We start from the raw sequence: 13,584 nt of genomic DNA, 5'->3' as shown, positions 1-13,584 counted from the left end.
GGAAATGTCATCCATCACCTGGCAAAGCAATAAGGGCCATTATTTGATGCAGATGTTATTCTTCATGGACACTAGTCTCCAACTGATATAATGCAGGGCCAAAATGTCTACTGCCTTACCAAAACACAATAATATATATATGCAGTATATATATATATATATATATATATATATATATATATATATATATAATACATAATTTATATATTTATACATTTATATATTATATATGATATAATATATGTATTCATTATATATAATATAATATGTATAAGAACTACATACATAATATTAATGCATAAATATTAAATATATATATATATATATATATATATATATAATAATCTGTTTTGTATAAATCGGTAGTATAATATATATATATATATATATATATATATATATATATATATATATATATATATAAAAGAACTAAATACATAATATTAATGCATAATATATATATATATATATATATATATATTATACATTATATATACAATTATATATATATATATGCAAACTGTATATATAATGTAATATATATATAATATAAGAAATACATTATATTAATGCATATAATATTTATACACTATATTAAATATAAATATATACATTATACATGCAAACTGTATATATAACTATATATAATATAATATATATAATATAAGAACTAAATACATAATATTAATCATATAATATTTATACATTTATATATATATATATATATATATATATATATATACACACACACACACACACACACACAATATGTTTTGTATAAGCGCTAGAATATTTGAAAATAAACTGACTTGCCTTGACTTTATTATATATGGCAAATTGTTCTTTGTTTTAAATGTCATGATCATTAAGATTAATGTAGGCTGTTTTTGTTTTAAAAATGGTGGATTGGATTGGCCAGTGAATATTTCATGAAAACTCATTTTAGGGTTGGAATTTATCTTCAGTAAAATTCCATTCTGTTAGGGTAGTTAAATAAGGAAAACACGAGAATGACTGGCAAAATGTGGACATCAGAAACCGTGCATTGTAAAATGAACAGCTTCTTGCCAAAACAACGCAAATTAAATATGCAAAGTGATGATAAACAGCACAAAGTCTGGTAGAAATTTATGAGAAAATTAGAGAAAGTATATGGGCCCTGTTTTATGTGACAGCAAAATGGTGCCCCTGCTGGTAAAACAAAGAATAGTGGCACATGAAAAAAAGGGGGGCCTGCTGCTGGCATGAATTATCAATGCACTCTGTTACTGGAAGCACCATTATAAAGACATTAAACCTCTCTTCCTCTGTCTCCTATTATCCATCAGATGAGGGAAGCAGGAAACCCAAAAGATCTGTAGGCCTTGCAATAAATCATTCACTGCATTCAGTAAGCTGCATTTTCATCTGAGTCACATTGCCATGCACAACAAGGCCCATATGAAACAGGACCAACCAGTCCAGCATAAATCATTAGAGGTCTTCGATAAAAGGCTCAGGAGAGTTTGTGATAACCAATATGTACAGTCAGCAATATCCACTGTTTTACATGAATAGCTTACTGTTTTATACTCAATGACCTCAGTTTAATTGTTAAAATTATGTAAACTACAATAATATATCAGTCTTAGTTGGAGAAATATCCTACACCTACTGATTTACTACATGACGTATTCCACTGTGGGATTTTTTCCGTCTTCGTAAAATGTATTTAGTGGTTGGTTGCGTATTCAAATGCCAGATCTTTCCCACTAACTGGATCCAAAATCGGAATCCTTATCCCAATCCTCAACCTCTAACCTCATGACACGACCCTTACAAAAGCCCTAGTCATTATGCTGTCCATAATATAAAAAAAGTGCTCTTGTTGGACGCCTCACCTACACATATGCTTAGACTACCATCTGGTGGTGGTTGTTTTATTTAAAACAAACTCAGACAAATGTATCAAGAATACCTACTATTTTCTAATCTAGCCTTCTGAAACCAATGTACTTTCCCTGTGAAAAGCATTTATGAAACTATGAAAGTCAGAAAGTAAACCACAAGAGTAGTTTGGGATATTTTTCAAAGATATTTCTTTATAATATAGCACATAATATCCAATTTGCATTACGCAGTTTTCTTGCAACTTTATTTCACTTTAATGCCATTGTTTGCAGAGATAGACTAGTATTTATGTTTCATATTTTCTGGAGAAAGATGAATATAAACAGGCACCAATCAGTAGGCCAGTATTTTTTATGAATGATTCGCTGTTATTAATAAAATATTTCTACCATCTGTACGACAATACATCAGCTCAATGTATTATTTTTGGAATATATTTGGAATACTCATACATTCAATTTGTATTGATTATACATATTTGATTATATACTGTACATATTTTTATATTTTATTATTTATTTATTTATTTTATTTTATTTATTTTTTTTGTATAGTGCTTCATCTGGTGATATTTCATAAATAATTTTTGTCTTCAATAGCTTCAGGGTACGTTTACCCGTCAATGATGTACCAAAAAACGGAAAACGTTTTCCTTTGTGTTTTCTCATACAGTCAAATCGAACCCCGTTCACACGGATCTGTAAAAATGATTGTATTCTGCTGCCAGGCCAGTAGATGGCGATGTTACTTTGTAAAGAAACACTATGTGCCTTTAGACTGAACACGTAATACCAACGACTATAGAAATACGGTTCTCTCCTATTAGTTATGAATGGGAGAAACTGCAACGTGCAATATGGCAGAATACGCCCCGCCTTCTAAGTAAAAGAGCCAATGGCTGATTGATAAAGTCACTGCGTCACAGCAGCTGTCGTTTGAGGCTCCGGGGTGGTGAGAAATCGATTTCCCCCCAGGAATCGGGTCTCCTTTAGGACTCCGAGTGATCCCATTTGTTCAACGGACTTTTAATGGGATGTATTTTTAGCGCCTGATTATAATTCCTGCAAAATCATGTTATGATTTATATCTTTTAAAATGCATTATAATGACCATTATAAATTACAAGGTTCATATAACCTACTAGTATATAACTGAAGCTATAGGTTGTGAAATCAAGCATTTCTCTTTCTTACTGTTTTTTAGTTAGCTTATGTACTAGCATAGCATACATCTACCCAATTAGCCTGCTAGCTTAGCTTATATTATATTATGTATGTTTTTTGCTTCCAATATCTGTTTTTAGTTTGTTTTATTATGCAAAACATAGGCATTCATTTTATATTTCAAGCTTGTTTTTGTGCACTTAATGTAATAAACATCATACAATAGTGAAAGAGGACTCGCACATGCACATTGGCGCGTCTAGCCTGAAAAAATAAGCTTTTTTAACGCTATTTGAGCATAAGAAACAACATTAATGGGACAGTTCATGTCAGATTTTGTTGCTGATTTGAAATATGTAATTTAATTGTGAGTTCGCAAAGCAGTTTTTGAGATTTCAGGATTCCCCCATTCAAATAGATAGGGCTTGGTCTTGGATGTCCAAAATAGCTGCCCGGAGGCGTTGCAAATATGGCCGCCGAATGAACAGACTTTACTTGAATGGGACTTTGGTAATACACATGCGTATGACGTCACCGTTTTTGTAGTTTACACGGAGACAATAACAGTATTGTTTTCAAAAACTTGCACTTTAAAACATGTTTTCATAAATTGGAGTTTTCAGGCCCCCAAAATGCCGTTGTCATATAAATGAGTGACTAAAACGCATAAAAAGTTTTCCGTTTTTAGTTGAAAATGGTGTCGTGTAAACGGCCCCTTAATAGCTTAATTTACACTGGGTATAATTTATATGTCAAGTTGACACAATTTCTCTTTAGTCACAGAGTGATCCATTAATCCAGAGATCAAAAATAAAAATTCTGTCATCATTTACTCTCGTCGTTCTAAAAATCTGTGTGACTTTCTTTTGTGGAACATGAAAGAAAATTTTGAAGAAATTTTGGTTCCCATTGACTTTCATTGTATGTTTTGACTATACAATTGAAGTTTGTTTAAAATGTTTGGTTACAGACTTTCTTCAAAATATTGATGTTCGGCAGAAGAAAGAAATGCGAACTTTTTTGGAACCGGTGAGTAATTGATGATAGAAATTCCATTTTTGGGTGAACTATCCCTTTAAGGTTTGTGGTATCAAGTTCCAACATGAGGTTTTGAAGTTGGCACTCAGTGTTTTAAAAGCAACGACGTCTGTAGCAGCAGATATAGACAAAGACACACAGCATAACGATGAGAACGACGTCACATGTGAAGCATAGAGGAACGGGAGAGCTGATTGGCTCCTCGTGGCAGGATCAAGCCAACACATTCAGTGCGTCCGTGAGAATCTTCAGTTCGTCTTTGATGGTCTCCAGCCCTTGCTGGATCTTCAGAGGGTTGTCCAGCACTTCTATGCTGTCTGTGTACGGGTCAAACCGCACAGAAAACGGTCTCTTGATGCGGGTCACGTACGCTCTGTTTTACAGAACAAAAAATTTGTGTAATTATTGTTATAGAAACAATTAAGACAATAAATTAAATGATAATGTATAATGTAATGATTTTTAAGGAGTAATTTAATCTTTGCAAAATGTGTTTTGAAATAAGATAAAATAAGTTAGAAAATGAATGAATGAATGAAATAAAATAAAATACTTTTGAAAAGTTGGCATGTCCTGTGGTGTGATATGCTTTATGCAATCTAAAACTATTTCAAATATTAATTAGTATTCATTTAAAGACTTCATTAAAATGTCCATGGACATGTGATGCATCAGTCAATCCATCCATCAATGAATCATCCATCCATCCATCCATCAATCATTCATTCATTCATTCATCCATCCATCCATCCATCATTCATTCATTCATTCATTCATTCATTCATCCATCCATGAATCATCCATCCATCAATCATCCATCATCCATCCATCAAGCATCCATCATCCATCCATCAATCATCCATCCATCATAAATCATCATCATCCATCCATCATCCATCCATCCATCCATCCATCAATCAATCAATCAGTCAACCAATCATCCATCCATCCATCAATTATCCATCCATCCATCCATGAATCATCCATCCATCAATCATCCATTCATCCATCAATCAATCATCCATCCATCAATCATCCATCCATCAATCATCCATCCATCCATCCATCCATCAATCATCCATCCATCAATCATCCATTCATCCATCTTCCATCCATCATCCATCATTCATCCATCCATCCATCTATCATCCATCATCCATCCATCCATCCATCCATCATCTATCATCCATCCATCCATCCATCCATCCATCATCCATTCATCCATCTTCCAATCATCCATCCATCCATCAATCATCCATCCATTCATCCATCCATCCATCCATCAATCATCCATCCATCCATCCATCCATCCATCCATTTATCCATCTTCCATCCATCCATCCATCCATCCATCCATCCATTCATCCATTCATCCATCTTCCATCCATCCATCCATCCATCCATCCATCAATCATCCATCCATCCATCCATCATCCATTCATCCATCTTCCATCCATCCATCCATCCATCCATCCATCAATCATCCATCCATTCATCCATCCATCCATCATCCATCCATCATCCATCATCCATCCATCCATCCATACATCCATCAATCATCCATCATCTATCATCCATCCATCCATCCATCCATCATTTATCAAATAAAGTAAATAAATGAAGCTTTTACCAAAATTCAGTAACAAACAGCAATCACTTGATTGCAAACAAAGACAAAAATGCAAATGTATGTAATAATCCTATTTTTATTTTATTTGTGAACATTTGTTTTATGGACTATTTTAATATGTTTGTTAATTTTTTTGACACAAATTAAAAAAGAATTATATTTATTTATTTTCATTCATTAATTACATTTTTAATTACAGAGAATGTAATTGTACACTGTTAAGTTTTATTGTCATACATGCATGATATAAAATTGCTTACAGTATCTTTTTAGTTGTTTTTTGTTTTAGCAACTTTCATTTTATAATAAATAAATTCATTAATTCATTCTGAGAATGTAATTGTGTGCTGTATGTTTTTTATCATCATACATACAGTACATTATTTAAATTTGCTTACAGTATCTTTTCTTTTATCTTTTCTTTCTTTTTTAACACCTTTTATAAATAACTCTTGAAATTATTTGCAAATAAAAATAAAGACAAAAATGCAAAATGTATGCAATAAATATCCTATTTTTATTTTATTAGTGAGCATGGACTAATATAAAATATTTAAAATATTTATTTACACTTTTTATTATTATTATTATTATTATTATTATTTATTATTTATTTACTTATTTTATTACTGGATTTATTTACAACTTATTTTCATTCAAACCTACGATACTGACAGCAACAGAGTATTTTTGATGCAGCTCACCTCAGTTTCTCTGTAGCATCTGTGAAGCTCTCCGACACAAAATAGACGGGCTGGTACGTTTGGTCTTGGTATGGCTGAACAGCTACAATGTCCGGGTCAAATTCCCGTATCTCTGGCTCATCTGAGAGAGAGTGCTGAAAAAGTGGACAACATTAAATGTCAAACACATTCGTCATAAAAAGCAGCAAAGTAATTCTTTTGATAAACTCCACCAACCACCAGCTCGCCAAAAGACGACAGCAGTCCTGCCCCATACGCTTTGATCTTCCCTCCTTGCTTACACAGTCCAAACTCCACCGTGAACCAATACAGCTGAAAAACACATTCAGAACAAACACATTCAGTGTTTTTAGTACAACAGAAGAGTTTGATAAGATGTGAGATGCTTTGTACGTACTGTTGACAGTTTCTCAATATCTTCCTCAGAAGCTCCAAGAGAGGCCAGACCAATACTCTGAGAAGACATAGAGAGATTTCAGGACATAGATCCAAGATTGAAGATGTAAGGAAATATGGAAATATTATATATATCTTTTTTTTTTTTTTACCTGAGAAAACTGTGCAAATGTTCTATCAGCCAATATCGGCACATGTCCAAGAAGTTCATGGACACAATCCCTGGAAAGGAAAAGATATAAAATAATTATGATTATTAGTGACTGTGCCATTATTTTCACACTTTTGTATAATGCATGTACAATTACACATTGTATAATACAAGGTACAATTACATACACTAACCACATGTAATATCTTTGAATTTAATATTTAAATTATGATACATCTTCATTTAATTTCAATTAGCATGCAGTTAAGTCTCTGAAAACATTGCTATCAGTTTGCACTTAAGTATATTCTTTTACAGTATATTATTTTCGTAATAAGTACTATTACTAAATCTTTTTATTATTTTATTTATTTTTAGTATTCAAGCTTTTTATTTTAGCACCTTTTATTGTATTTGGCATACAGCTTTACTAGGTTGCAGTGTTTCAGCATGTACTAAGCAGTTAGCCTATGTCTGGATGTAAATCAAATGCTTAATAAACAGGAAGTGTTCTCATAAATGTAAAATGTAAATGTGACAGGAATTCTCTTACGGTTCAGGGGAGTGCATGGGGGAGGAGGCGTGCCGTATGTACTGCGTACACTGGAACACACGGAAGGCCAGGCTGGCCAAAAAGTCTCGCGCAGAGAGGAGTCCTGCCACTGGCCTCAGCTGAAATCCTGTGCGCTCTTTAGACATGAGAAAGAGAGAGAGAGGTGCTTGACTGTGCCAAACTCATCACCATCATTCGGTCTGGTTGCTAGGGTGTTGCTATGCTGTTGCTTGACTGTCCTTGGTGATTGCTATGACATTGTTATCCAGGTGTTGACTGGTATTGCGATGCCATTCCTATGGTGTTCTGGGATGTTGCAAGGGTGTTGCTATGTGGATGTTCTGGGCAGTTTTTATTGGCTATGTGGTTACTAGGGTGTTCTAGGTGGTTGCTATAGCATTACTAGGTGGTTGATAGCACATTCTTATGGAATTTCTAATGTGTCCTGGGTGTTTGCCAGTGTTTTTGGTATGTAGTTGCTGAGTGGTTGCTGTGAAATGCCTATGAGGTTGCCAAGGAGTTCTAAATGGTTGCAAGGGATTTCTGGGTGGTTGCCAAGGTGTTGCTATGTGGTTGCTAGGGTGTTCTAGGTGACTGCTAGGACATTGCTAAGCATGTGTTCTGAGTGGTTACTATGGAATTGCTATGCGGTTCCTATGGTGTTTTTGGTGGTTTCTATGATTTTCGGGGTAGATTGCTAGGGTGTTGCTATGTGGATGTTTCAGGCACTTTCTATTGGCTGTGTGGTTGCTAGGGTGTTCTGGGTGGTTGCTAGCACATTGTTATGGAGTTGCGAAGGTGTCCTGGGTGTTTGCCAGGGTTTTTGGTATGTAGTTGCTGAGTGGTTGCTGTGGCATTGCTATGAGGTTGCCAAGGTGTTTTAAGTGGTTGTGAGGGAGTTCTGCGTGGTTGCCAAGGTGTTGCCATGTGGTTTCTAGGTTGTTCTAGGTGACTGCTATGACATTGCTAAGCAGGTGTTCTGAGTGGTTACTATGGCATTGCTATGCGGTTCCTATGGTGTTTTGGGTGGTCCTAGGATTTTCGGGGTGGGTTGCTATGGTGTTGCTATGTGGATGCTTTGGGTGTTAGTATGCAGTCGCTGGGTGGTTGCTCTGGCATGAGGTTGCTAAGGTGTTCTAGGTGGTTGTTAGGGGGTTCTGGGTGGTTGCCAGGTGTTGCTATGCTGTTGCTAGACTGTCCTAGGTGATTGCTATGAAATTGCTATGCAGGTGTTCTGAGTGGCAATGGCAACACTATGCCATTACTAGGGTGTTCTGGGCAGTTTCTATTGGCTATGTGGTTGCTGTGGTGTTCTAGGTGGTTGCTATGGCATTACTAGGTGGTTAATAGAACATTCTTATAGAGTTGCTAATGTGTCCTGGGTGTTTACCAGTGTTTTTGGTATGTAGTTGCTGAGTGGTTGCTGTGAAATGCCTATGAGGTTGCCAATGTGTTCTAAGTGGTTGTGAGGGAGTTCTGGATGGTTGCCAAGGTGTTGCTATGTGGTTGCTAGGTTGTTCTAGGTGACTGTTATGACATTGCTAGGCAGGTGTTCTGATTGGTTACTATTGCTGTTGGTGTTTTGGGTGGTTCCTAGGATTTTCGGGGTGGGTTACTAGGGTGTTGCTATGTGAATGCTCTGGGTGTTAGTATGCAGTCACTGGGTGGATGCTGTGGCATGGCTATGAGGTTGCTAATGTCTTCTAGCTGATCCAAAAGATTTTAGTATATTGCGATGTTTTCTGTTACTGGCAGTACTGAAGAATATTTACAGTAACAAAACATGATTTGGTATATTAAATATCATGTTGAGTGACGTACGGGTTGCACTGTTTTCTGGCTGTGCTATAATTTGATTGGTACCTTTTAAGAAGCGGGACACATCCTCCAGCTGAGGGATGTTATTGGGACTGTAGCCACAGTGTTTCTCCAGTAACCGGAAAGCCTCTAAATGTTCACTACAGGCATGGGTTGTGTACAGATCTCTGAGGGTGGAGTACACTTCTCGCCTGCACAAACATTTAGTTGCATATGAGAAGTTTGAATGGAAAACACAATTCAAGGATCTCTGGCTGTGTTCTTTTAGGATTGGTTGTGTATTTCGGCACAAACGCACCATGTTCCGATCTCCTCTTCCGTATACTCAACTCTAGGAATCGATTCTCCACTGGAAAGAGACAATTATCAATCAAATATCTGTGCCAACATGTCCAGAGAGGCAAACACTGCATGGTAAACATTGTTGCAACATACTGTTTATATTTGAAGGCAATGTCTCCAATCATCTTCCGTCGTTTTCTGTAAACAGGGTCAGTGAATCCCTGTGAAGACATGACAGAATTTGGGTAATCAAATATATTTTTATTTTATTAGAAAGGAGAAGCTATTCCAACACTTACTGGATGGTCCTGATCCAGATCGGGATCAAATTTGGTAACAAGATGATGGCATCTATCCAATTCAGCAATTTTTCTGGGAAACCAATGGACTGAAGAAAGACAAAAGTACTACGGATAAATGACATTCATATATGGAAAAGGAAAAACATAGGAACATTACATTTTAATAGACGCACATTTGACCTCTTTTGTGGTTTTGACGTCCTCTGCACTTCTCTTTAGAGAGCTGACCAGCGTACTGACGTCTGAAAGGTGCACCTCACACTGAACATAATACTCCAGATCCTCCAAGCCGTCCTTTGGTTTTCGGCTGGGTCTGGTCTCAAGATGGTGGATCTTGGCTTCAAATGTCTGGGGTATTCAGTAGTTGAACATTACAATAAAATTCAAAAGAAAATACTAGAAATTAATGCACATATTTTAGTAATACTGCCATTAGGAAAGTGAAAATGTAATTTTTCTTTATGGTGTTCAACTTTTAATTGTTTAATATATAAAAACTCTGGTAACACTTTAGTTTGGAGACCAATTCTCACTATTAACTAGTTGCTTATTAGCTTGCATGTTACTGGCTGTTAATTAGTACTTATAAGGCACATATTAATGCCTTATTCTGCATAACCATATTCTACAGCCCTACACTGTAAAAAAGAATTGTTGGTTTAACTTAAAAAAGTAAGTTACCTGGTTGCCTTAAAATTGAGTGAATTGAAATTAAAAATTTGAGTTAATACAATGAAGGCGATTGATTTAATCAGAAACTATACTCAAACTATTATGTTATCTGAACCACATGAATTATCTAAGTTGATTTGACAAAAGAAAAAATGTTGTGATAACAAATCATAAAAATATATTTTTTACAGTGTACCTCACACCTAAACATAACCACTACAACAACTACCTTACTAACTATTAATAAGCAGTAAATTAGAAGTTTAGAAGTAAGTTAGAACTAAAGAGTGACCAAAACTATTTATAACATTGATTTTTTAAATGTATTTATATAAGTAAATGTAATAATATACATATTTACATTTTCATATTAAATATTAATAAATGAAAAATTATAAATAGATCCATTAATTTGCAACAATTTTGCATTTTGTTGTTACATGAAGGAAAACATATTTAGAATTTAGATTACATTTTATACACTTTTAGACAAAGAATTTAGAATAATATATTAAATGTACATTTAATATTTTACTCTGTCTAATATTTTAATCTTACTGTTACATGCGCAACGTACCGTACATTTTGCAATACATTTTGTTTGATATTTAACTTAAATAACTAATAATTTATATTTCAAATCAAAGACTAAGTAGTACGTGAAAAAACGTAGGAATTTAAAACAGTCCTAAAGGATTCTAACGTGAGAATAAGAACCCAAATTGCTTAAGATATTCCCAAAAGCATTTCTTTCTTCATGATATCTGGTCTAAAATCTTTTGCAGAAACAAACAAACAAACAAACAAACAAAAAATGCATCTGTTTTACCTCAAAGACCTTGAGAGTGCGGGACAGCGCTGGGCTCTTTGAACTCCTCAGAGAGAAGAAGACACTGAGAAAGGCTTTTCCATCGCTCTCCTCGAACACGATCTGCTCGTTGAGTCCCGCAGCCTCAGCCGCCGCTGCCGCCGCCTCGCGCTCCTTACGCGCATCCTCGATCAAACTCTGCCGCCTTCCCACAAACTTCTGAGACTGTTCAAAGAGAAGACCGCACATCATTTAAGACGACACATCCATTTCTATTTATTTTTAAGATGCATCTAATCTAGAAATGATAATGTAGACTAGCTTACCTGTTGGACATCAGATGGAGGTGATTTACATCTCCAAAAGCGCATAAGAACTTCAATGCAGTCTATGTAAACCTGTCGTATAGCTCAGACTTAATCATTTGCTCGATGTTACAGCCAATTCTAGACTGCTTTTCACAGCGTTTGCGTCTGATCACCGCGTAATGCTGTGCGTAAATCTAAACGGAGATTCCATTTACGCGCAGCAAAACGGTAGAGATCGGTATGGATGTGCACCTCAAATGCTACACCATACTCAATATGCGAGAAGTAGTGGTAGTTAATAACATTATTTCTCAAAATATTAAATGTATGAACTTAATTTCATTAGATAATACCAAACTAACAGGCATCTAAACATAAAACGAATGCTGGGCGATCTTTAACTTCATAAACGCCTCATTTTTTTTTTTATTAAAAATTCATTTATTATATTTTGAATAATGCATATTATACAGTTTTTTTTGTATAATGTAGGCTATAATTCCATTTATAAACATTTGTCGGTAAACCTTTACAATAAGGTTTCATTAGTTAACTACTTCAGTTAATATTAACTAAGAATGAACAATACTTCTACACATTTATTAATCTTAGTTAATGTTAATTTCAACATTTACTAATACATAACAAATGTATTTGTTAACATTAACTATGAACTAACGAACAAACAATGAACAGCTGGATTTTTATTAACTAACATTAACAATGATTAATAAATACTGTAACAAATGTATTGCTCATGGTTAGTTCATGTTAGTCAATACATTAATGTTTAACTAATGAACCTTATTGTAAAGGTTTAACAAAAAACCTGAAAGCTACTTGGTTTGGTATCTTGTTTTCTAATTAAATAAAATTCATACATTCATACATAAAGTGAGTCTTAAGTGACCAAATACTGTATTTGCCCATCTGTAGAGATTAATGTAATCGTAGACAGTATAGATTTTCATGACCAAACTCCCATGAAGTTTAATGCGTAAAAGCATCTCTGTTTTATTATTACAAAGACTGGCGAGGAGGAAATGTCACATTATTCTTTCTTTCCTTTCCCCCCTCCATTCTAAAGCTATTTAATGAAGTAAAAGATTCTTACCGTGATAGAATCTGAGCGCTCGAGTTCAGACGCAGCTCTCCGGATGCTCTTTGTGGAAGATGTGGAGCTGCTTGAATTCGGCATATTCAGATGACGCGCGCGCGGGACAGATGAAGGTATCTTACTGTGCTCTCTTGGGAGTACTGGTTACTTACTTCCATCTGTAGCTTTCTTTCCCCCTTATTTATAGAGATAATTTATCTTGACTGACGTCAAACTGACCCCCTCCTTCTCCGTCATTGAACATCTTGAAGCCCCTCACACCATTCGTTCATAATTCGATTCTTTGCCACGTAACTGTCTGTCATTTCCATTTGTCACTTATTAGTGTATGAATGAAAAACCTGCCACTGTATCTGAAATTGTTACCTTAAAGAGCGATTTTACCTGAATTAACCCATTAAAGTATATGCTAAATAATATCAGTGATGCTACACTCTAAAAATGCTGGGTTAAAAACAACCCAAGTTGGGTTGAAAATGGACAAACCCAGCAATTGGGTTGTTTTAACCCAGCGGTTGGGTTAAATGTTTGCCCAACCTGCTGGGTAGTTTTATTTAACTTAACTATTGTTTAAAAATGACTGTATTGCTCGCTTAAAATGAACCCAAAGTATGTTGGAAATTAACATTTATTAATATGTTTAATGAATAATAATTAAACAATAAACATTTATTAAATTGCTTATTAAGAAATGTTCACCTTTCGATTACTATTGTTGCCTCTAGTAATTATGTGTTTGATTTTTAATTTCC

The 13,584-nt window shown here is 34.8% G+C and overlaps 1 protein-coding gene across 2 annotated transcripts; it reads right to left on the bottom strand.

Annotated features, from left to right (window-relative positions):
- Nucleotides 1-2,061: 2,061 nt before the first annotated feature.
- On the bottom strand, nucleotides 2,062-13,255 carry th (tyrosine hydroxylase). Of its 2 annotated transcripts, XM_051884188.1 has the most exons (14): nucleotides 12,830-13,255; nucleotides 11,734-11,805; nucleotides 11,429-11,632; nucleotides 10,101-10,275; nucleotides 9,925-10,013; nucleotides 9,779-9,846; nucleotides 9,642-9,692; nucleotides 9,389-9,534; nucleotides 7,526-7,661; nucleotides 6,974-7,043; nucleotides 6,823-6,879; nucleotides 6,642-6,737; nucleotides 6,426-6,559; nucleotides 2,062-4,464 (listed from the first exon to the last, which is right to left on the bottom strand). In XM_051884188.1, exons 1-14 carry the CDS (start codon nucleotides 12,911-12,913, stop codon nucleotides 4,305-4,307), a joined length of 1,542 nt encoding a protein of 513 aa, XP_051740148.1. In that variant the 5' UTR covers nucleotides 12,914-13,255; the 3' UTR covers nucleotides 2,062-4,304. The 2 variants fall into 2 exon arrangements, with proteins under 2 accessions (XP_051740148.1, XP_051740149.1); XM_051884189.1 differs by lacking the exon at nucleotides 11,734-11,805 and having other exon boundaries at nucleotides 12,830-13,250.
- Nucleotides 13,256-13,584: the final 329 nt, after the last annotated feature.

Source organism: Ctenopharyngodon idella, chromosome 24 (genome assembly GCF_019924925.1).
Source record: "Ctenopharyngodon idella isolate HZGC_01 chromosome 24, HZGC01, whole genome shotgun sequence".
Classification (NCBI taxonomy): Eukaryota; Metazoa; Chordata; class Actinopteri; order Cypriniformes; family Xenocyprididae; genus Ctenopharyngodon; species Ctenopharyngodon idella.
Note: the sequence above shows the minus strand (reverse complement) of the source record. Positions and strands in the feature narration are given on the sequence as shown.

Excerpts from the sequence above, each read along its gene's own strand:
- th (XM_051884188.1), bottom strand. The coding sequence starts at position 12,913 with ATGCCGAATTCAAGCAGCTCCACATCTTCCACAAAGAGCATCCGGAGA. Across the intron at positions 11,806-12,829 it reads AGCGCTCAGATTCTATCACG|GTTTACATAGACTGCATTGA; the intron begins GTAAGAATCTTT and ends GCTATACGACAG. Across the intron at positions 9,693-9,778 it reads ATTGCCTTCAAATATAAACA|TGGAGAATCGATTCCTAGAG; the intron begins GTATGTTGCAAC and ends GTCTCTTTCCAG.